This window comes from Euprymna scolopes, chromosome 27, assembly GCF_053919585.1.
Source record: "Euprymna scolopes isolate OS-2025 chromosome 27, ASM5391958v1, whole genome shotgun sequence".
Taxonomy (NCBI): domain Eukaryota; kingdom Metazoa; phylum Mollusca; class Cephalopoda; order Sepiida; family Sepiolidae; genus Euprymna; species Euprymna scolopes.
The window spans coordinates 85,490,071-85,513,604 of record NC_136508.1 but is presented as its reverse complement, the minus strand read 5'-3'; the positions used below and the strand labels follow the sequence as shown (position 1 = coordinate 85,513,604).

General features: G+C 36.1%; 1 protein-coding gene across 1 annotated transcript; it reads left to right on the top strand.

The window, feature by feature from the left end:
• Nucleotides 1–1,170: 1,170 nt before the first annotated feature.
• Nucleotides 1,171–23,330, top strand: LOC145248958 (mitochondrial import receptor subunit TOM70-like). Its single transcript, XM_080110759.1, has 12 exons — nucleotides 1,171–1,781; nucleotides 12,887–13,066; nucleotides 14,118–14,244; nucleotides 16,553–16,662; nucleotides 17,425–17,528; nucleotides 17,670–17,880; nucleotides 20,001–20,135; nucleotides 20,923–21,028; nucleotides 21,594–21,712; nucleotides 21,909–22,006; nucleotides 22,324–22,446; nucleotides 23,109–23,330. The coding sequence occupies exons 1-12, from the start codon at nucleotides 1,560–1,562 to the stop codon at nucleotides 23,284–23,286; spliced, it is 1,713 nt and encodes a 570-aa protein (XP_079966885.1). The 5' UTR covers nucleotides 1,171–1,559; the 3' UTR covers nucleotides 23,287–23,330.
• Nucleotides 23,331–23,534: the final 204 nt, after the last annotated feature.

Below are 23,534 nucleotides of genomic sequence, written 5' to 3'. Positions count from 1 at the left end.
CAGTAAGAAGGACCAATGTGCGAACAAACTGTAGAGAGGAAGGCCCTGAAACAGTGTGTATTCTCTCCTAACAACCCAATATTATCTGGAGGACGCTATGAAATACCCCCTCCCCAAAAAAAAAACACAAAAAAACATGATTATATATAAGTCTATGAGTGAATAAACTAAGAAATGAAATGAAATAACCCAAGAAAACAAAACAAAACAAAAAAAAAAAACGATAAATCCGATTCTATACAAGTGTAGAGGACTAGGATATATTAATCCTAATCCCGTTACAAAACAAAATAATGAAACGAATGGAATGAAGGAAACAAAGACTCAATTGATGGATAAGATAAACGTGTCGTTTATTTACTGTTGAAAGAATGAATGTTTTAGATATAATACGTGTTCATGTCCGCGCGGGTGTAACCATCGTTTGTTGCGGGACTGGTGGTGTAGAAAGAAAAGGAAATGTGTTTTCATCTCACATTCGGGTCATTATCGTTTGTTCGCGCATGGGAAAAGAAGTGAGTAATATAGTAGAAATGAGAATGATAGTCCAGCGTGTAGACAAAGACAAAGGATAGAGGGTTGACATCAGTTAAACTGTGCGCCATGTTAGCCGTCAGCTACGCGGTGGTGTTCTCTGGCACAAGTAGTAGATAGAGAGAGAAAGAGTGAGAATGTCAATCCAGTTCATGGAGAGAGAAAGCATATAAAGTGTACGTATGGTCTGTTAGCTTGTGCCCCCCACATAGTAACAGGGGATGTGATGCGCGTGGGCGCCCGAAAGGGGGGGCGAATGGTCCGACGACCGCTCAGTTCGAGAGCTAAGTCGAAAAAAGGCTGGAAACAGCTTGTCTTTTGCTTTTATACTTGTTTCTGGTGGTCTTTTGCGCATGTGTGGATTTCCTTTGAAAAGGGAAGTGACGTCGTCCATCTGTGTGTACATGTGCGTACGTTTGTGTGTGTGTGTGTGTGTACACACGTGAATGTGAGTGAATGTACGCGAACGTGAATAGATGTACGTGTGTGGACGTGGGCGCGTATGTATATGACAAGTAATATGGCTTGAAATGTGAACGCCTGTTTTTGTGTGAGACTAGAAAAGGCTAGCGCACAAGTCTACAAAGAACTAAGAAGAGGAAGGGCCTGAAACCGCCGTTTTCTTTCTTAATAACCGACATTAACTGTAAGCCATAAGCCATTAACTGTAAAATGGATCACTTCACAATTGAAAACAGCTGAAAAACATCATTATATACAAGCCTGCAAGTTAAACTGTTTCTTTCAAACACAATATCTTCTGTTGTTCGCTTGCTTCATGGCGAGTTTCTGCTACTGGTAGTAATATTTATCATCTCAAGTGAGCAGAAAAAGCTAGATACACAAAAGTGGCCAAACTGCTTTTAAAAATGGCCAAATACTCAAAATTTGGCCTTAAAAAGGCCAACCAGCTACCTCGGAAAGGGAGTTAAATCTCGCGTCTCTTACGAGAATCTCGTGTGATTGAAAAATTAGACGCGAGAACTATTGGCACGTGGTCAGACGTCTTAATTTCGCTTGAGAAAATGCATCTCCGACTAAATACCTTGCGTGATATGGTACGAGGACAATTCGAAGGACTGTCCAAATGGCAGTTGGCAGCAGTCATCGGTACGCCAATGACTCTGGGAATTGCTGGATTTATATATTACAAAAAACATAAGAAAAAACCCGATAGTGAAAAGGAGGACGCTGCTGCTGTGCCAGCGACAACGACCGGCACGAAAAACGAAGTCCAAGAAACTCAGGTTTGTTTATTTTTTCAAGAAATTGTTTTTGTCTATAATTTCAGTCATTAAATTTCGTTTTTATTGATGAAAATAACTCGCACTTTGCTATTTATGAAGGTCCCATTAGTTGATGTTGTAACGATCGTATAAATATACGCGAAACATGTCTGGTTTGACCCGTCAAAACAACACGAACAATGTGCAATGTGGCTTATTCTTATAGCATTATTATTGAATAAATTTGTGGCTTGATATCGCTCAAAGTAAACCCTGTTTAAATTATAATTATCTTCTCTTTCTGACTGCTGCGCCTTCCATTGGCCCGTTGTTGTTATTTTTATTGTTATTATTAACTTCCCGGTTTTGTCGATGCATGTCGACTAATCTAGACAATCGACATGCCGAAAGGTACACTACAAACATTGTCTCGAAGAAAAAACAAAACAAACATAAACTGATTTATTTACGCTTACCTAAAAAGGTAAACGTTACTATTGACGACATTAATTATTTTTGGTACTTATGCACTTTTGTTACCGTGCTGAAATAATGTTATTATTTAGAAAGCCATTCTATGGGGAGGGGAGGGTGCTTTCAAACTATTCTCTTAATTCTTAACAATCTAATATAAAAGATATCGTAAAACTTGAATTCAACCTGAAAATTTTAAAGAAAATAGAGTTAAGTAATTAGTTTAAAACTATTTTGTGAAATTAAACAATTTAAATCATAATTTATATTTGATCTTTTTTTTTTTTTAAGTTAAATATTTAAAAGAAAGAAATGTGTGAAGTTACCGCAAATATTTGGTTGTGAGTAAAATAAAACCGGGCAAATGATGAGATCGTATGCTTAAACAGAATGCGATAAAAATTGAGACCTTATTTAGAATTCAACCTAAATTAATAAACAAAACTGCAGAAAATATTTACTAAGTTTTCCTATTGCTAACTGGACGCAGAATTAGGGTAAAGAAAAGGCATTTTTTTTTAATTATTTATAATTATTTTTGTTTGTAATCACTTAACATTGACATTTTTTTAGTAATGTGAAAATTTGATATGAAATCTTCTGACGTCACGCAACTTTTCTGACGTCACACAAGGACGCGCAGAAAAAATATTGTAGACTTAATATTTTTCATATTAAAATTTTATAAAAAGTTATGACGTGACATAGGATGGCAGCCATTAAAACACATTTCATTTATATTTTGAATTTATTCAATGTTGAGTTTTGACTATCGATGTGTTCAGAAGTCCTTCTAGACTGAGGCAATTTTTACTTTTGTTACTATCCAGAGTGCCGCTTTTCCGAGACAATTAAAAATTATTATAAAAAAAGGTAACTACTAACCCTAAGTTCGGGTGGCAATAGGCAAAAGCACAACAAAATTTCCCCAGACACAGTTGATTTTCAAGAAATTAAAAAAAATGAATTTAAATACAAAAGAATTGTTACATTTTCTTTTAATACACACTATGGTAGGGAAGTGGGTGATCATTTTACATTAACTTTATATGGGAACCTGATCTTGCATACTATAAAAGATGTATGTTATACTACACGTCTACATTTTATTGGCTGTTTACATATAATCGAGAAAAAAAAATCTGAACAGTTGATACTATTCGATCCCAGGAATCCATTCTCCAAGGCATTATATTTTCATAATGCGAAGAGGAGGGTTATTCCCAGTCGCCTGGCCGGAGAATGTCGATTATTCGAGATTTGGCACCCACATTCAGCGTGTCAGTGACACGCTGAATGTGGGTGTCACTCTTTTTAGGGAGCCATATTTCCCATGTTGAACAAACTTCCTGTCACCTTCAATCCGTGGGAAGAAAAAAAAATCTATCGGCTAGTTTAACGACTTTAAAATCACTTTAAAAATGTTGAAGTTGTCAAGTGACTATATCTAATTTTATTTTCATTGTTTACCAAAAACGTACGCCATGGCGATATTTCTTTAAACTTTTACTTTTTTTTTTTTTTTTTTTTTTTTTGTCAAGAATCAAACTGTATAGACAAAAGTCAAGTATTATGGTTTGATTGTGTTTCTGCGCCTCCGGTAAGCAAAATAGTATTTTTCAAATACTACTCCTTTTTTAGGAAACATAATTAAATAAATGATCTGTACTTTGTCCCAGTAAAGACATAACACCACTATCTAATTAAAATGATTTTCTCTTAATCTCCGACCTTTGGACTATGAAAACAATGTAGTATCTGTTCGATGGAACAGGTCCTCTCGTTTAAGATCTCCTTTCAGATGAGTATGAGCTAATATTGCCTGTCGCATGGGGTGCCCGTGAACAAGTGCCACAGGTTATTTTTATTCCGGGTATTTACTTCTTGGGTGTGGGGGTGTGTGGGGGGGGGGAGAGCTTTATTTTTCTTCTCATTAAAAACTGACCTTGTGTCCTCGTGGGAAGGAGCAGATGGTTAAATGTTTATTTTTTAAAATTTTTGTTCTCAATTTATAAATCTTATCGAGGCAAAACCGATTCAACTAATTCAAGGCTCTAGCATTTCGAAGAAAATTTTTAATTTTGAAACTAAAATTTACACCTCCTCCCCTTATGTGTTATGATATTTACTTCATTATCGGCATTTATTCTTAAAAGAAAATATGCAGATTCATCGTAGAAATAAAATCTGGAGAATTATTGACAATTAAAACGAAATGTAAACAATCGAATGCTTTTGTAACCTCTATCACAAGGTCACTTTTCATTGTTTTTTGTTTTTTTTTACCTGTCTCTTTTCTTTTCGCTTTACTTTTCCTCTCTTCTCTGTCACTTAAAACCTCTTTCATTCCCTCTCTCTCCCGACCGTTGCCCCTCTCTCTCTCCCCGTTGTCTCTCTTTCTCTCTCTCTCCCCGGTTGCCTCTCTCTCTTTCTCCCCCCCCCGGTTGCCTCTCTCTCTTTCTTTCTCTCTTCCCTCCCTCCGGTTGTCTCTTTCTTTCTCTCTCTCTTTTTTTTTTTTTTTTTTTTTTTTACATGGGTCATCACTTATCAAGGCCCGGAGGACACTCAGGGATAAGGGTTATTGCGTGTACAGTAATCAATTAGATAGTATTGTAGTAATCATTAGTATTGGAGATTTGATAGTGTCTTATTTAAGGGGGCGGTTTGTCAGGAATTTGTTTATGTTGGATTTGAAGACATCGTAGTAAGGTGGGAAACAGGCGAACGGAAGAGAGTTCCACAATCGTGCACTTCTGAGAAAGAAGCTCTGCTTATGGAATCTACATTTGGATTTAGGCACAGATAAAGAGTAGGGAAAATTATTGACAGTAGTTTCAGCCAGACTGGTGTTTCTCATGAAAGATTGGCGAGGGGGGGGACGAGAGATTGGAGCTCAGACGAGCACTTGCCATGGAAATAACGATAAACAAAGACAGGCTCGCAACGTCTCTTCTGTGGGAGAGAGGCTGCAGGGAGGAGAAAAAGGCACCCCCCACGAAACCACGAAGTCTATTTTGTACTCTGTCAAGGCAGGATAGGCTATTTTAGCAGCTCCTGCCCAGATGTGGCAGCAGTACTCCATCCTTAAACGTACTTGGCTTTTATACAGATAGAGAATTGCATCAGTAGTGAGATATCATCTGGAGCGGTAGAAGAATCCCACCATTTTCCCAGCGTCCCTGGCAACAGATTTGATGTACGTGTTCCATTTCAGATCAGGAGTAAAGGTCAAACCCAGAAGCTTGTCAAAACATGGAGCCTCCCCAAGACGAGAGCCATCCATTTCAATTGATGCCAGATGGGGATCAGAGCATTGATGATGTAAAGATAGAAGCTTGGGTTTGGATGCATTAAAAGTGACCAGTCACCTCTACCCTCATTGTACCACGCGCTCAAGATCAGAGGAGAGAGAATTAGAGAGAACTTTGTCATTTACAGCCTTTGATGTGTTGCCATAGATGGTCGTGTCATCAGCATAGATGTCAACGAATGATGTAAGTATGTGTTTTGGGAGATAATTGATGTAGATCAGGAAGAGAGTTGGGCCCAGGATGGACCCCTGCGGGACTCCAGCATTAATACTGTGGGCCTCTGATTTCTGCCCATCAACCATTACTCTTATGAACCTATCAGAGAGAAATGATTTAATGATTGAGAAAACATTTCCAGTAATACCGTAGCGGGAAATCTTGTGAAGTAGGCCCTTATGCCATACCTTATCGAAGGCCTTCGATATGTCAAGAGCAATTGCCCTGGAAAGGAAACCTTTGACAAGAGATTCACTAATCCTATGTGATATAACCGTTAGCATATCTGTTGTAGATCTTGCAGAGCGGAAACCATATTGCATGTCACTAAAAAGGTTGTTTCTGTTGAGGTGGTTGACTACTACTTTATTTAATATGGATTCCAACAACTTACTCATGACACACAGGAGACTTATTGGTCTGTACTGAGAGGGAGATGACTTTTCACCTGCATTCTTAAATACAGGGCATACTGATGAGGTTTTCCAGGGTGTTGGAAACCACTTCTCCTTAAGGCAATGCTTAAACAGTTTTGTAAGTATGGGGGCAAGTTCTGGTTGGAGCTTTTTCAGCACTATAACTGGAATGCCATCAGGGCCAGTTGCTTTACTGGAATCAAGGTTCTTGATTAGCTTGGTGACCTCACGCACAGATATTTGTATGTTGCATAGCGTGTTGTCTGTTATAAGAGGAAATACAGGGAGTTGATGGCCATTGTCGCATAGGGTAGAATTAGCTGCAAAGTTCTTGGCAAATAGTCTGGCCTTGTCTGATGCTGACGAGATGACCTCAGGTCCATTGATGATAGTTGGGATAGAACACACTTCTGTTCAAGATCCTCTTTGCTATTTGCCAGAACTGGTGGGGAGCAAGCCGCTGCTCAGCTACTTTGGATTTAACAGACTGAGCATATAGCTCTCTTGCATTTTTTATTACTCTTTTACAGTGGTTGCTGGCAGTTCTGAAAGCAGCTTTAGTCTCAGTACATCTATTACGTTGGTAGCTATGGAAAAAGATATTTCTGTGCGCGATGGCAGCAGCATATTCAGGGGAGAACCATGGCTGACTGTTTGGTTTTTGTTGGAATTTTTTGGATGGTATGAATCGGTCTATGTCTACAATTAACCATTCGGTCAGGTCTGATACTATAGAGGACACATCCTTTTTAAACATGGAATACAGCAAAAACCTAACAGCCAGCCATGGTTCTCTCCAGAATGTGCTGCTGCCATTGCGCACAGAAATAACTTTTTCCACTGTTTCCAACGTAATAGATGTATGGAAACTAAAGCCGCTTTCAGGACTGCCAGCAACCATTGTAAGAAAGTAATAAAGAACGCAAGAGAGTTGTATGCTCAACCTGTTAAGTCCAAAGTAGCTGAGCAGCGGCTTGGTTCCCACCAGTTTTGGCAAATAGCAAACAGAATCCTGAACAGAAGCGTGTGCTCCATCCCAACTATTATCAATGGACCTGAGGTAATCTCGTCAGCATCAGACAAAGCCAAACTCTTTGTCAAGAACTTTGCAGCTATACTCTTTGCGATTAAGGCTGCCAACCCCCAATATTTCCTCCTGTATCAGAAAACACGCTATGTGATATACGTATATTTGTACGTGATGTTGCCAAGCTAATCAAAAACCTTGATTCCAGTAAAGCAACTGGCCCTGACGGTATTCCAATTATAGTACTCAAAAAACTTCAACCTGAACTAGCGCCCATACTTACAAAACTGTTTAAACGCTGTCTTAAGGAGAATAGTTTCCCATCTCCCTGGAAAATTTCATCAGTATGCCCTGTATTTAAGAATTCAGGTGATCACTCATCCCCCTCTCAGTACAGGCCAATAAGTCTCCTGTGCGTCATGAGTAAGTTGCTGGAATCTGTGTTAAATACAGAAGTAATCAACCATCTCAACAAAAATAACCTTCTTAGTGACACTCAATATGGTTTCCGTTCTGCTAGATCTACAGCAGATGTGCTTTCTAAGGCCTTTGATAGGGTATGGCATAAAGGTTTACTTCATAAGATCTCTAGCTATGGTATAGCTGGAAATGTCTTCTCAATTATTAAATCATTTCTTTCTGATAGGTTCATAAGAGTAGTAGTTGAGGGGCAAAAATCAGAAGCTCACAGTATTAATGCCGGTGTCCCTCAGGGGTCCATCCTGAGCCCAACTCTTTTCCTGATCTACATTAATGATCTTCCAAATCACATCCTTACATCATTTTTAGACATTTATACTGATGACACTACCATTTATGGTAGCACATCTAAGACAGTAAACGACCAAGTTCTCTCCAATTCTCTCTCCTCTGATCTTGAGCACGTAGTACAATGGGGTAAGGAGTGGCTGGTTACTTTTAATGCATCTAAAACCAAGCTTCTCTCTTTACATCATCAACATTCTGATCCACATCTGGCATCAATTGAAATGAATTGCTTTCGTCTTCAAGAGGCCTCAAGTTTTGACAAGCTTCTGGGCTTGACCATTACTCCTGATCTTAAATGGAACACGTACATCAAATCTGTTGCCAAGGCCGCACGAAAAATGGTGGGATCTTTCTATCAATCCAGTAGATATCTCGCTGCTGATGCTATTCTTTATCTATATAAGAGCCAGATACGTCCAAGGATGGAATACTGTTGCCACATCTGGGCAGGAGCTGCTAGAAAGGACTTGTCCTGCCTTGATAGAGTTCAAAATAGACTTCGTAGCCTCGTAGGAGATGTCATTTTCTCTTCCTTGCAACCTCTATCTCACAGAAGAGATGTTGCGAGTTTGTCTCTGATGTATCGTTATTTTCATGGAAAATGTTCGACTGAGCTTCAATCTATGGTCCCTCCTCGCCAAACTTTCACAAGAAACACTCGTCTAGCTGTAAACACTATCAGTAATTCCCCCACTCTTTATCTGTGCCTAAACCTAAACGTAGATTCCATGAACAAAGCTTTTTTATTAGAACTGCACACCTGTGGAATTGTCTTCCGTTTTCCTGCTTTCCGGCTGACTACAATATGGTTGTCTTCAAGTCTAACGTAAATAAGTTCTTGATGAGCCGTTCCATATAAGTTATCAAATTTACCAAATTTTCATTACTAATGATTACTAAATTGTCCAATTTCTACTGTATACTCTTTAACCCTTATCCTTGAGTGGCCTCTTGGCCTTGATAATGTGGTGATGCCTATGTAAAAAAAAAAAAAAAAAAAAAAAAGATAGGTCAGATATGAATGTACGGAAGCTATCCCAGTCAGCCATATAGAGTATCGATATACAGTACGGTGGAGAGGTACGTCTGAAAACTTATTACATTTCATTTTTATCTTAACTGCTACAACAGAGTGGTCAGAGGATCCCAGAGGAGATAGAACGGAACCTGACCATAGCTCAGGGGAAGTTGTGAGGAAAAGGTCTCGAAGGCTTGAATATTGACCGGTAGTATCGGGCACACAGGTGGGTTTGTGAACAATCTGAGTGAGGTCATAGGCAATGGCAAAATCATGACAAAACCTCCCCCGCATCATCGTTTTTATTTGAGTGGGTCTCTTCCCCACCCCGGGTTGCCTTTCTGTCTCCCCCCCCCCCGTTGTCTCTCACTTTCTCTCCCCCACTCGGTTACCCCCCCCTTTACCCCCTCCCCTCCAATGCTCCCCCCCCTGTTGACTCTCTTTCTCTCCCCTCTACCCCCCCGGTTTCCTTTCTCTCTTCCCTACCTCCGGTTTTCTCTCTCTCTCTCTCACTTCCCTCCCTCTGGTTGTCTCTCTCTCTTTCTATCTTCCCCAGCCCGGTTTCCTCTCTCTCCCTCCCCGTTGTCTTTCTCTCTCTCCCTCCCCGTTGTCTTTCTCTCTCTCCCTCCCCGTTGTCTTTCTCTCTCTCCCTCCCCGTTGTCTTTCTCTCTCTCCCTCCCCGTTGTCTTTCTCTCTCTCCCTCCCCGTTGTCTTTCTCTCTCTCCCTCCCCGTTGTCTTTCTCTCTCTCCCTCCCCGTTGTCTTTCTCTCTCTCCCTCCCCGTTGTCTTTCTCTCTCTCCCTCCCCGTTGTCTTTCTCTCTCTCCCTCCTTGTTGTCTTTCTCTCTCTCCCTCCCCGTTGTCTTTCTCTCTCTCCCTCCCCGTTGTCTTTCTCTCTCTCCCTCCCCGTTGTCTTTCTCTCTCTCCCTCCCCGTTGTCTTTCTCTCTCTCTCTCTCTCTCTCCCCGTTGCCTTTCTCTCTCTCTCTCTCCCCGTTGCCTTTCTCTCTCTCCCCGTTGCCTTTCTCTCTCTCCCCGTTGCCTTTCTCTCTCTCCCTGTTGTCTTTCTCTCTCTCTCTCTCTCCCCGTTGCCTTTCTCTCTCTCTCTCTCTCCCCGTTGCCTTTCTCTCTCTCTCTCTCTCTCTCTCTCTCTCCCCGTTGCCTTTCTCTCTCTCTCTCTCTCTCTCTCTCTCTCTCTCTCTCCCCGTTGCCTTTCTCTCTCTCTCTCTCCCCGTTGCCTTTCTCTCTCTCTCTCTTCCCGTTGCCTTTCTCTTTCTCTCTCTCTCTCTCCCCGTTGCCTGTCTCTCTCTCTCCCCGTTGCCTCTCTCTCTCTCTCCCGTTCTCTCCCCCCCGTTGCCTTTCTCTTTCTCCCCCCCCCCGTTGCCTTTCTCTTTCTCCCCCCCCCCGTTGCCTTTCTCTTTCTCCCCCCCCCCGTTGCCTTTCTCTTTCTCTCCCCCCCGTTGCCTTTCTCTTTCTCTCCCCCCCGTTGCCTTTCTCTTTCTCTCCCCCCCCGTTGCCTTTCTCTTTCTCTCCCCCCCGTTGCCTTTCTCTTTCTCTCCCCCCCGTTGCCTTTCTCTTTCTCTCCCCCCCGTTGCCTTTCTCTTTCTCTCCCCCCCGTTGCCTTTCTCTCTCTCTCTCCCCGTTGCCTTTCTCTCTCTCTCTCTCTCTCTCCCCGTTGCCTTTCTCTCTCTCTCTCTCTCTCCCCGTTGCCTTTCTCTCTCTCTCTCTCTCTCCCCGTTGCCTTTCTTTCTCTCTCTCTCCCTCTCTCTCTTGCTCCCCCCTCTCTCTCTTCCTTTTGCTCACTCCTCTCTTCCTCTTGCTCACCCCTCTCTCTCTTTCTCTTTACCTTTTGCTTCTCATTTTCTCTTTCTCTCGTCTCTTCTATTTCATTTTTTAGGAGTAAAAGAGGAATCTTTTCTTTCTTTCATTTTCTTTTCTATCTCTCTATTGCTTTTTATTATAAATAAAATATTTTAAATGTTTTATTTTATCCAACAATTATAATATTGTTTGCACGACAATCGAGGAGGCTAACATGTTTGTCAGTCAGTTTGCTTCAAACTCCACATTGGACCCAGCAAACCACTCTCTCCCTTTTCTTTGTGGACAGACGTCACACTAGATGATCTGAAAATCACCCCTTCTCAGGTGCATGATATCATAAAAAACCTAGATACCTCAAAAGCATGTGGACCCGATCTCATCCTGCCTGTGCTATTAAAAAAATGCTCCGCTGAGGTTGCTCTCTAAGCTTTATAACAAATGCTTTAACGAATCTTGTTTTCCTGACTGCTGAAAAACCGCTTCTGTTTACAAGAGTTCTGGTGAAAGAACTGACCAATTAAATTATCGTCCCTCATTAGCCTCCTCACGTTTTTGGCCAAAATATTTGAGTCCATAATTAACCAAGGACTAGTCCATCACCTTACTAAACTTCTGACCGAATAGCAATATGGATTTCTACAGCAGATATCCTAACTGTAATCTCTGAACATATTTACCATACACTTGATAAAGCAGGGGAGGGTAGAGTGGTAGCCTTAGATATATTTAGGTCTTTTGACAGGGTTTGGCACGATGGTCTTCTCAGGAAAATCAAATCATATGGTATCACTGGACGAATACTTAACATAATTAAATCCTTCTTAAATAAGAGAGGAATCCAGGTTGTCCCTGACGGTTTTACATCTAAACAATATGATATAAATGCAGGTGTACCTCAGGGGTCTATCCTTGGACCTTTATTATTCTTAATATTCACAAATGACCTCCCTGATAAAATTGTCTCTGAGATGGGTATATTTGCTGATGACACCATGCTCTATAACAGGCACGAGAACAAGACAAATGAACACATCTAAAGAAATGGCAGAAACACTAGAGGAAGACCTCCAATCTGTGGTGGAATGGGGACAAAAATGGATGGTCACATTCAATGCTGCCAAGACTAAGCTTGTTTCCTTTAATAATTACAAGAAACCTTCAAAAGCTATGGCTAAATATACATTACCTGAAAGTACTTCTTTCAAACTCCTTGGCTCAACGTTCACAAGGAACATGAGTTGGAACAGATACATTGAGAGCATTGTCAGGGCTGCTGCGAGAAAGGTGGGCTGTCTCTTCCATGCTAGAAAGTCACTTACGCCTGCAAGTATCCTGTACTTCTACAAGGCCATCATTCGCCCATGTATGGAGTATTGTTGTCACATTTTGGCTGGCGCATCCACTACTAGTCTCGCTCCTGGACAGAGTTCAAAAGAGAGTTGCCAATCTGATAGGTCCTGAACTCTTATCTAGGCTTCAGCCTCTGTCCCATCAACGAAATTTTGCATCCCTCTGCCTGTTTTACAAGTATTTTAATGGTGGATGCTCCAATGAAGTACAAGTCCTTGTACCCTCTTGACATAAATACCCCCGACAAACCTGACAAGCAGCAAAATCCCACCCTACACAGAGATCCCTAGATGTAAGAAAGCCTTCTACTCTAATAGTTTCTTCTTCTTCAGAACTGCTGTACTTTGGAATAGCCTTCTGGGTTCCTGCTTTCTCAACTGTACTGACATACAGAAGTTCAAGTGTAATGTGAACAAACATCTTGCTGCCAAACTCCCTACATAGCATCCTTGCAACTTATGTCCCTGATAGTAGCCCGTACATCAAAGCGGCACTGTCCCTTGTTTGGGGTAAAAATGGATTTAAAAAAAAAAAAAAAAATGAAGAAAAAATATTGTTTTTTAAACTGCCATGTGCATGTATACATACATATATATTATCTGTATCTATCTGGCAATTTTTTTTTAAATACAAATATAATCTATTTGAGTTTAAAAACTATTTTGTGTTTAATTTTTCAAACATTATTTTCAATTATTTTAATTTATTTATTTTTTTTTTTTGCAGTCACTCAGTCCACTCGACTTTGCTCTTGAAGCCAAAAAACAAGGCAACAGTTTGTTTAAAGCTGGCAAATATGCAGATGCAATAGAATATTACACAAAAGCAATTTCCCTTTGCCCGACTGATAAAGCAGATCAAATTGCCACTTTTTATCAAAATCGCGCTGCAGCCTATGACCAGTTGGTAAGATAGCACCCCCCCTTTTTTTTCTTTTGTTCTTTCTTTCTGACTTCTGAGAAATTACTTCCTGTGTTGTCTTTTTTAGTATTCATCAACTTAATAATTTATTTGCCAGTAAATGATTTTCTTAAGTTTGTTTCATCTTTAAAAAAAAAAAAATTATCGGGGGCTAGATTAATAGATTAAAAATGATTTTCTTTATAAAAATAAAATTACTGGATCAATTCATGTGATTTTTGGAATATAATATTTTGGAGTCATCATGGGTATATACATCATACATACTTTTCTTTATTTTTGTTTTTCAATATTGGGGGAATTCGAGACAAGAACCAAAGAATATAATATTTTTATCAAATTTTTGTAAATACGCTTTTGCTCAATGTCATGTTTTTAAAATATGTCAAATTTGAGTAGTGATGATGGACAGTGCACCCTTGAGTTTGTGTGTCATTTTTTTATGTACACCCTTGAGAATGTGTCATTTTTTTATGTACACCCTTGAGAATGTGTCATTTTTTTATGTACACTCTTGAGAATGTGTCATTTTTTTATGTACACTCTTGAGAATGTGTCATTTTTTTATGTACACCCTTGAGAATGTGTCATTTTTATGTACACCCTTGAGAATGTGTGTCATTTTTTTATGTACACCCTTGAGAATGTGTGTCATTTTTTTATGTACACCCTTGAGAATGTGTGTCATTTTTTTATGTACACCCTTGAGAATGTGTGTCATTTTTTATGTACACCCTTGAGAATGTGTCATTTTTTATGTACACCCTTGAGAATGTGTCATTTTTTATGTACACCCTTGAGAATGTGTCATTTTTTATGTACACCCTTGAGAATGTGTCATTTTTTTATGTACACCCTTGAGAATGTGTGTCATTTTTAGTGTGCGTCCTTGAGTTTGCGTGTCATTTTTGGTGTGCGTCCTTGAGTTTGTGTGTCATTTTTAGTGTACGTCCTTGAGTTTGTGTGTCATTTTTAGTGGGTGGTCTTGTGTTTGTGCACTATTTTTGAAATCCTGCGTTCCATGTGTCTTTTTCAGAACAACCATAAACAAGTTATTGCTGATTGCTCCGAAGCTCTTAATCTAAATCCCAAATATGCAAAAGCTTTAAATCGAAGAGCGAAATCTGCAGAGAATCAAGGCGAATTTAAATTGGCATTAGAAGGTAAATGACCTAAAACAATTTGTGTTCAATTAATAATTCTAACCCAAGCATTTACAACAGATTTTTTCATTTTGATATTCAATCACCTCAAAAGGGTTGATGTGCTGTTAAGCAGAAAACAAGATATTATTATGATGCATCTATTTTTCATTTAAAAAAAATTGTTTTTGCTGGGGATGGGGGATCCCATTTGATAACCAATATTCACCCACTATCTCAGATCTTTATAAGATTTTGTCCCTTTTCAATTGTTTGTATCTCTCACTTGGTTCACCAGCTATATTTCCCTATTAGTTTTTTTAATCTGTTGTTTTTAAAATGCTGCTTCAAATGTAAACAAATGATCTTTGTATTATCTCGTCCTTTAATAGAGGTTGGGAGTGATGCTACTCTCCTGATGTTGTTTGCTTGGATTGTAGCTGGAACAATATTCATACATAGGAAGGAAACCGCAATCATTTTAACTAAAATAGATAATTAACTTAGTATCTACTCAGGATGCAATGAAGTGACTTTGATTTTTAATTTTTGTTATATTTTTTGAACAAAAGATTTATTTGTAAATGAGACAATTCTTCACTTTATATATGAGTTCATCCCCCACCCCCTGAATGATTAGTTCAAAATCTTTCAAATTACATATTGCCTGTATTGGACTGATTAATTAAAAAGAATAAATTGCAGCTTAATATGTAATTATCAATAATACAATATGATAATAAGTTCATTAGTCAGAATTAAGTTTGATTTGTCAGCTTAAAAACTATTTCGATATAACTTTTAAAATCCAACCTAATCTTAAGATAGATGCAGCTCTTTTCATTATTTATGGCTTGCTTCTATCTTCAGAGGAGTTGCAATGAGTTCTAAACGCCTGATCTGGATGGTCGATCCTCAGTCACAGAACCAAGTTTGGTCCGAATGCTGGTTAACTGGCTCCACTTGTGAAGCTATCCCCCGTTGTAGGTCACCCAAATATGACCCGTGCTCATCCTTCACAGGGAATCCTTCATTAGATATCTCAGCGTAGTACAACCCGTTGATCGATTTGGTCGGAGTCAATTTCATCTCCGGGTTGATATGCTGCTGCATCGTCAATCTGTCACGCTGGAATTGAATAAATTTTGTGCACACGAAAGACAAACTCGGTTTATTCTACTGGTTAATTCAAGATAGATATGCACAATATATACTTATATACAATTGTCTGTATTTTACCAGACTCCACTGAGCCAAAGAAACAACAATAGATTGATTCCTCTCTCTCTCTCTCTCTCGGGGTGGCAGTGGAAGGATGCTGGGAAGAGAGGTGGGGTGACGACCCTTCAATTGTATTAGATTCTTCTATAAAATCTTATTTCGACTGCTGATTTCGGAGCAGGGGGGACTCGTTTATGTAGTGAAGTGACAGGGTGGGTCGAGGCCACTTCCTGGACCAATCGCCACTAATTATGTCACCTCAGGAGAAGCCCATCTTCGTCGGTTTGCACCAGCGATTATATGCCCGTTTCTCATGATCGAAAGGTTAACCCTGAGACCTCGCTGGTCTGGCAACTGCACTCAAACAACCCTGAGCCATCACCTGTTGGCATCGGAAACAAAATTATGTTTCGTTATATCTCTCAAGTGACATCAAAATTGTCGTTTTCACCAAAACAATAAAATTTATAACTCGAACTTTCTTTAAGCAAGGTTTGGTTGTTGTTGCCCAGGCACACAACAATGCTTAATGAATAAAACAATCATATCTGCCTGACATTATCCAATGTTTTGGGAGTCTCAGCCTCTCCCAATGGGGAGCCCAATCACTCCCTAGGATGGTCACATTCCACATAATGATCTTTCATTTCTAATTTTTAATATGCAACTATCTATATTGTTTCAAATCCTTCTACATTAAGTTACATGGCCAAACCTACCTAATGAGATATATATCCTAGTAATTTGGGACAGGGAAAGTTAAATCATACCTGAGTAACTTTTTTTCATTTTGCAATCATTTAACCATTAATTTTAAAATCATTATTCCTAACTAATACTCAACAATTTTAGTTTATCATATCAATTGAACCATTCACAATATTCTTTTAACATCAAATAACCTGGAAACTGTTGACATTTCATAAAAAAATATAGTATAAATCACATACACACACATATATATATATATATATATATATATACACTAATTTATTGTATTAATACTAAATTAACATTTTTTTATATATTTCATACTAGATGAACTATTTTATATTTTTCATACTAAATGAACTGGTTTTTTTTTTTTTTTTTTTTTTTTTTTTTTCAGATTTAACTTTTTTATGTATGTTGGAAAATTTTGCAAATGAAGAAACAGTGAAATTCTCTGAGCGGGTTTTGCATAATCTTGGAAAACAGCAAGCAAAGTTAGAATTGGCTGTAAGTAATTTGTATGTAATAAAATATAACCCCCCCCCCTGTCTTTTATTTGTTTTCATTTATCTTCAACATTTTAGAATGTGTATTTCAAAGCAGATAATGACTGTAGTATTATGGTTGTCAATGTCGACCATGGACTTTGGTGCCACATTGGAATTTTCTTGGGACTATCGTATCACATTGACTAATACCCTAGAAAGAGGATGAATCCATTTATTCTCCCTCCACCTATAGCCATAGTTGGGTTCTAGTTGCAATAACTGCTTGAACATCATAATGCATAAGCCAAGAAGAATTAGAGCGTTAAGCTTTTTGTAAAGCAACTAATCTAGAAAGAAGGAAACTCTTTGGAATTGCAGTAAATGCTGTAGTTCTGTATTGATTTCACAAATCATATCGATTTCCTTTGTAAACAACTTTCATGAAAACCAACATGGTTATGAACCTTCAATTATGAAGAAGATCTGAATTGTTTTATTAACATCTGAAACATTTTCTGAGAAATGCTAGAGACTCTGTGCTTGGTCAAGTGTAAGGAGGATATTTCTTGTTTGACATTTTGAAAATAAAAATGTTTAAGTGGTAAGTATTACATTTTTAATGAAAAACAATCTTTTATAAATTGCATAATTGTAAAAGAATATTTAAAAAACTAATTTTATTTTTGGTCATCTATTGCTTGATAAGTTTATCCTTGTAATCATTACAAAGAATGATCTTTCTTTTTATGAGTTATCTTAGAAAGGTTTTTTTCTTTTTCAGTCTCGTAAGCCAACATTGCCATCCAAGACGTTTATGAGTGTTTTTAGAGAAATGTTCAGAAACGACCCCATTTTTAACATAGACATTTCAAACTTAAATGAAAGGTAAATGAATTTTTATTCGATTTATTTTTTTAGGTGATCTTCTATAATTTACTAATGTAATAAAATAAAGTATTATGATAAATATATTCTCACCCATGAATTTTTTGTTGCTTGTTTTAATTTCTGAATCTTCTTTTTCAGTTCCCCATTCACTGAAGCCTGTAAACAATTTCTGGGTGGTAAATGTGAAAATGTAATTGATCTTTGCAATGAAGAATTATTGTTGCCAGAATCTGAATTTTTGCCAGAAGCCTTGCTTTTACGAGGAACGGCACATTTTTATATGAGCGCCTTTGAAGATGCCATTACAGACTTAGATAGAGTATATAATATGCCAGATGTAAATACAAATGTAAGTTAAATTCTTTGAATTTAAAAAAAAATAGATCTGTTGCAACTGAATGAAATCATGTATAGTTTTTCAATAAATAGCAAGTAATTTTCACATCAAATTCATAACAATCATTTTCAGAAATTACAATGTCTCCTGTTGAAAGCATTGAGCTTAGATTTGAATTTTGAATTTCTCGGTAGAGAAAGCCACAAACAATGGAATATTTTGAATTTCTTGGTAGAGATAGCCATAAACAATGGAATATTTAAAATGTGTTTTTTTTTTTTTTATTTTGAAACTAAATTTTTTGGCGAATATAATTCTCAACTGTAAAGACATTTCTAATTTTAAAAAAATTATCTTTGAAAATTGGAGATTCATCTGTCATGGAGGTAGGTAGGAGTTCTGGTCAAAAGAAAGTGTGTGGCTGCATGTAGTTTATATAATTAGAAATGTCTCTTGTTCAAGCATTTAATTTGAATGACACTTGTAGAAAGCTATAAACAATGCAAGATTTTTTTTTTTATTTTGAAAATAAAAACGGCATTGTTTTTTTTTTTTTTTTTATAACTGTCATTTAATCGTTTTCAGGTTTATACCAATTTTCAGATCAGAATTTTCTCATGAAATGTTCAAGATTATTTATGGTTTGATTGGTAATTGAATATAAAAGTGGTGTTAAACAGAAAATCAATTCTTAAATTGTGATTAATCACTTTATAAAAGCTGAATAAATTGAACAGATTTTATGAAAAGACTATTAGGGTTATCTGGAATTCTGTATAAGAAAATAGAAGAATTGAAAAAAAAAAAAAATAAGTGTGCAATATTTAAAATTTTCTTGTCACAATACATTTCGAATGCACCTCTCCCAACTGCCCATCCTTTATTTCTCATTTATGTGCAAAATTTTGCAACAGTTTCAATATAAGAAAAGAAAAAAAGAAAATTTCATCAATTAATTGTTTGACCTAGTTTCAGTGTTGTTATTTGAACAATTAACAGTAAGAATGAAAGTATTTTGTTTTTATACCCTTCTTAATGAACTTGATGATTTGAAGTTAAATGAATCTATATATTTCTCTTAGTCAGTTTATTCCACTTTTTATTGGAAACTACTAGGCTGATCTGACTGAAATTTTGTATGGGCCTTTATAAGATTCAAAGAACCAAGTATTATGATATATGCATTCGATGGACAGTTAAGGATTGTATTTGATAAATGAGCACAAATTTAATCATATTCAGCCATCAATTTGGCATAAAACACTCATTATAATTTAACACACTATAACTTTTGTCTGTTTTTAACAGGCAAAGAAGTTTAGTATTTAAGTATTTTTTTATCATTAACTGGTCAGGGTTGGACTGAATCAAAATATATAATTATATCTTGTGTAGTTTCTCAGTATTAGCTAGATGGACAAATCTATTCTATAATATCTTTCCTTTTTTTTTTAATTCCTGACTATCATAATGCTCATTTGTTTCTATAAAGTCAGAAAAAATTGAGGCTAAAATTTGATGATCAACAAGAATTTATCTAATAACTTAAGAGCAATCAACCTGAAGTTTTTTGTTTTTTATATAAAGGCTGTGTGGATGTGCATTTGTATGTCCAGCTAAGAATAAAAAAAACCCTGTAAAATAAAGAACTACAGGATTTGTATATTCTTGAGCAGCATTTCCTTGGAAGAATAATATTTAAAATTAAAAATTATTCATTATCTAAGGGTTAACTGGGCCAAATTTGGTCAAGAGGTGTGGTCAGTTTTTCAATAATTTTATTTACTAATTTGAAAAAAAAAATGCTGAATCATTCCCTAAAGAATCTATTGTATAAATGAGTTGTATGTGTGTATGTATCCAGAGAGGAATGGCTTGGTGGAGAAGACAGAGGGGGAGGGAGAAAACGAGAGAAAAGGGAATGATAGAGAGAAATATGTTAGACTTTTATCCCAGGCAATACCGGGTAGCTCTACTAGTATAAAATAAAGGAAATAAAAAAAATTCTTTTATTATAAAAAAAGTTTTCTTTTATTAAATTTATATTAGAATGATTTACTTTGAGAATAGAAAAATTAGAATTAGCTTATTTTTTAAATATTTTTGACATTTTGTTACTAATTTTATTTCAGATCAAAGTGAATGCACTTGTAAAGAAAGCTAATTGTTACAGTCAGCAAGGTTTGTCAATGGAAGCAATGGATACTTATTGTCAGGCTGTGAATGTTGATCCAGAAAATGTAGACATTTATTTCCACAGAGGACAGGTAAGTCTGATCTCCACCCTTGCAAAATAGTTTGGTCAGAAGAGAGGAAGGTTTTCAAGATTTGAGAGATACAATTAAAAAAAAATGTTATTTCTCAAACAAAATGAAAATCTTTTTAACCTTTTTGAAATTAACGGATACTATAGTTAAAAGACTAAAGGGATCTTCTTTAGTAATTTATTTGTAACACTACTGTTGAAAATATATGAAGAATCTTTCAGAAATAATACCTTGCAGTGAAATTCGATGAATCTGGACAGTATAGGGAAATGTGTGCAGAACAGTAGACTCTGATAGTATGGCCATGTTGAAAGAATGAATGAGACTACTGGAATGTAGAACAATTGAGGTAACAAGGAAAACTTGTGAGGAAGTGATAAGATAAACTTGAAATAAATGAAGACCTGTCCAGAGATAGGTTAGTTTGGAAGTCAATTTCTAAAAGCTATCCAACACATGCCAACATGTGAAATGGATATTAAATTGATTATTATGATTAAGCGAATCTCAGAAAAATCATTGATATTTAATATTTTTAATATTAAAAAAATAATTATTACTCCATTTTAGCTTTTGGTTCCTTAAAGTGTTAAAGAATAAAATCTAATTTGTTTTTGTGCATGATAAAGCAATTTAATATTCAAATTGTTTTTTTCATTTTGCAGTTTTAGTAAAATAGATTTGGATTCTTAAGTTTTTTCACTCTCATCCTAAAATGTTGATTTGCCACAGTTGTACAAATTCTTGTAAAATTCTCAGATTTTATTTTTTTTTTGTTTTTCTTTAGCAACTGATGTTCCATGAACGATGCGAAGAGGGTGCTGAAGATTACAAAAAATGTATACAGCTCTGTCCAGATTTCCCACAAGCTCATGTCTACAAATGTCTTGCAGGTAGGCGTTAATGTTTTTTAACAAATTTAAAATTTTATTTTCTATTTCTTTTTTCAGTTTTTAACAATTTGATGCCATAAGGATATAAAAAAAAAAAAAAATTATCACAACATTTAGAATGTGTTGTAATCAGACCGAGTACTTTAAACTTTTAAGCAATGGTTATGGACGTTTTTGACAAAATATTTCATTATTGATCCCAGTAAATGTCAAAATATTTTACAAATACTGTTATTAGTGGAAACTGTTTCTAGAAAATATCAAGAATGGCTTGAAGATCTTTGCCATTAAGCTTTTGTTAGCATCTGATTATAAGTTTTTGTTGGTCAGTCCATGAATAATCTGAATAAACACAGTTAATTAATATCAGGTGAAACCTCCTCATGTAATAAGTTTGTAGGAATTGTCTGCAGAATGAAATAAATTCATCTTATTTGTTTCATGATCGGAAGTAATTTAGAATAGTTTTTCTTCTGATAGAAAGTTGATTATTATAAAATTAATATTTTAAGTGTTTTTTAAAAGAAATGTTTAACTTTTTCTTTTATTTTTTTTTTTCCAACAGAACATCGGGAAGCCTTACTAAGCAATTCGGCAGAAGGCTTAGAAAAAGTCGCAAATCATTTTCGTGAAGTTGTTAACAAGTTTCCAAATTGTATCGAAGCTCGAATCAAATTTGGCCAGGTGAGTCACATTTGATGAATATTAATTCCAAAAGTTTTTATTCATTCTTTTGAAATATTTTATAACCTTTAATCCTTTAATCTGTATATTTATAAGCACAAGTTCTGCCATCTCTGTTTATAATCCATCTTTGTTTCTATGTTTTCTGTACATGTAAACAAAATAGTCAAGTTTACTTGTTTTCTTTCTTTTTAAGACTCTTCTTGGTCAAGCAAAACCGGAAGACGCACGAGAACACTTTGAAAAAGTTTTACAGTTAGACAAAAACAATGCAATGGCTACAGTTTATATGGGGTAAGTTTTAATAATTAAATTTTTTTTAATTATTATGACTTTGAGTTTTTGTTTTAAGCAATCATTTTTTTTTTAATCAATTATTCACAAAGGTTTCCTCAGACAACTTTATTGCTTTTATAAAAATATCAGTTTTTGGAGAGAGGAACAAAAACTTTTCTCCTCAGTTTTGTTTTTAAATAACTATTTCTCTGGCTACCTTAAAGTCTTTATAGCAATCATTCCTATTTCAACTTTTAGTAAAAAAAAATTGTAACACATTTCTTATAGATTATATAATAAATAAAATGAATTTATCTTTGTTTCTTTTGCTGTAGAGTTCTTCTCTTGAATTATAAACCAGATTTTGATCAAATCCGTTCCTATATTGAAAAAGCAATTGAAATGGATGACCTTTATGAATATCCTTATGAACTTCTTGGTTCCATTGAAGTGCACAGGTAAGAAAATTGCAACTTTTTTTTTTTCTTGCACCATACTTGTACAGATTTAATGTCTGCTGGCAGCTTTTTAGCATTAGAAGAACTAGTAAAATATGTGCTGCTCACTTTCTTCTGCCTTTTTTAATACCTTTTTAAGTTTTATGAAATAGATGAAAATTAATAAATGTTCTTCAAATTTTACTTTCTTTGGAGTATTTTAAAATGTTTTTTGAGCTACAAGTACAACCTCCCCATTTGAAAATTCAGATATGCATTAAATTTGATTCATAGTTATTAGCCACCAATTAAGACCCCTGAATTTCTTAAGTTTTTAGACATTTTCTAGAATCCAAACTGTAATTAGAATAAAGATTTTGGACACAAGGTTTCAATATATTATATCTTGATTTTGATCTTTGTGAAGGGATATAAATGAATATAAAACTGTTCTATTCAAGAAATTCATTTAATCAGTCCTGAGTTGGCTATTAATAAATCTGTTGAATAATTAGTTAAAATAATCCAATTTATTTTTATTAATTCAATTTATTTCTTCTTTTTTATCTCTAATTATTTTATCTCTTCATAAACATTTGAATGACTGATGTGACCCCATATTTTATATATAAGCAAATTATTTTTGACTTTCATATTGAAATGATTTTTTTCTTTTTTTCCAGGGGTGAGATAAACTCTGCAATATCCAATTTCCAAAAAGCTATTAAACTGGCTCGGACAGAACATGAAATTGCTCATCTCTATACCATGATGGATGCTACACAAGCTCAGATTGAAGTGACGCGTCGTCTTGGTATTCAAATGTCTCCTACTACAACATCAGACACTGTTGTTCAATAGACAAACATTTTAGAAAAATCTATGATAATCAAAAAAAAACAAAACATTCTTACTTCCTCTATCTGCCATGTTGACTGTTGACACCAACATCTCCCTGGATCACAATATGCAAGAACCCGTTTTGAATTTGATTGAATGTGTCTCAAATGAAATGAAATTGATGGAATAAGTATGGCAGACAGATCAGATCTAATTCCCCCCCCCCCCAGTGTTTGATGATATTTTTGCATTCCACTCTGAGAAGTGAA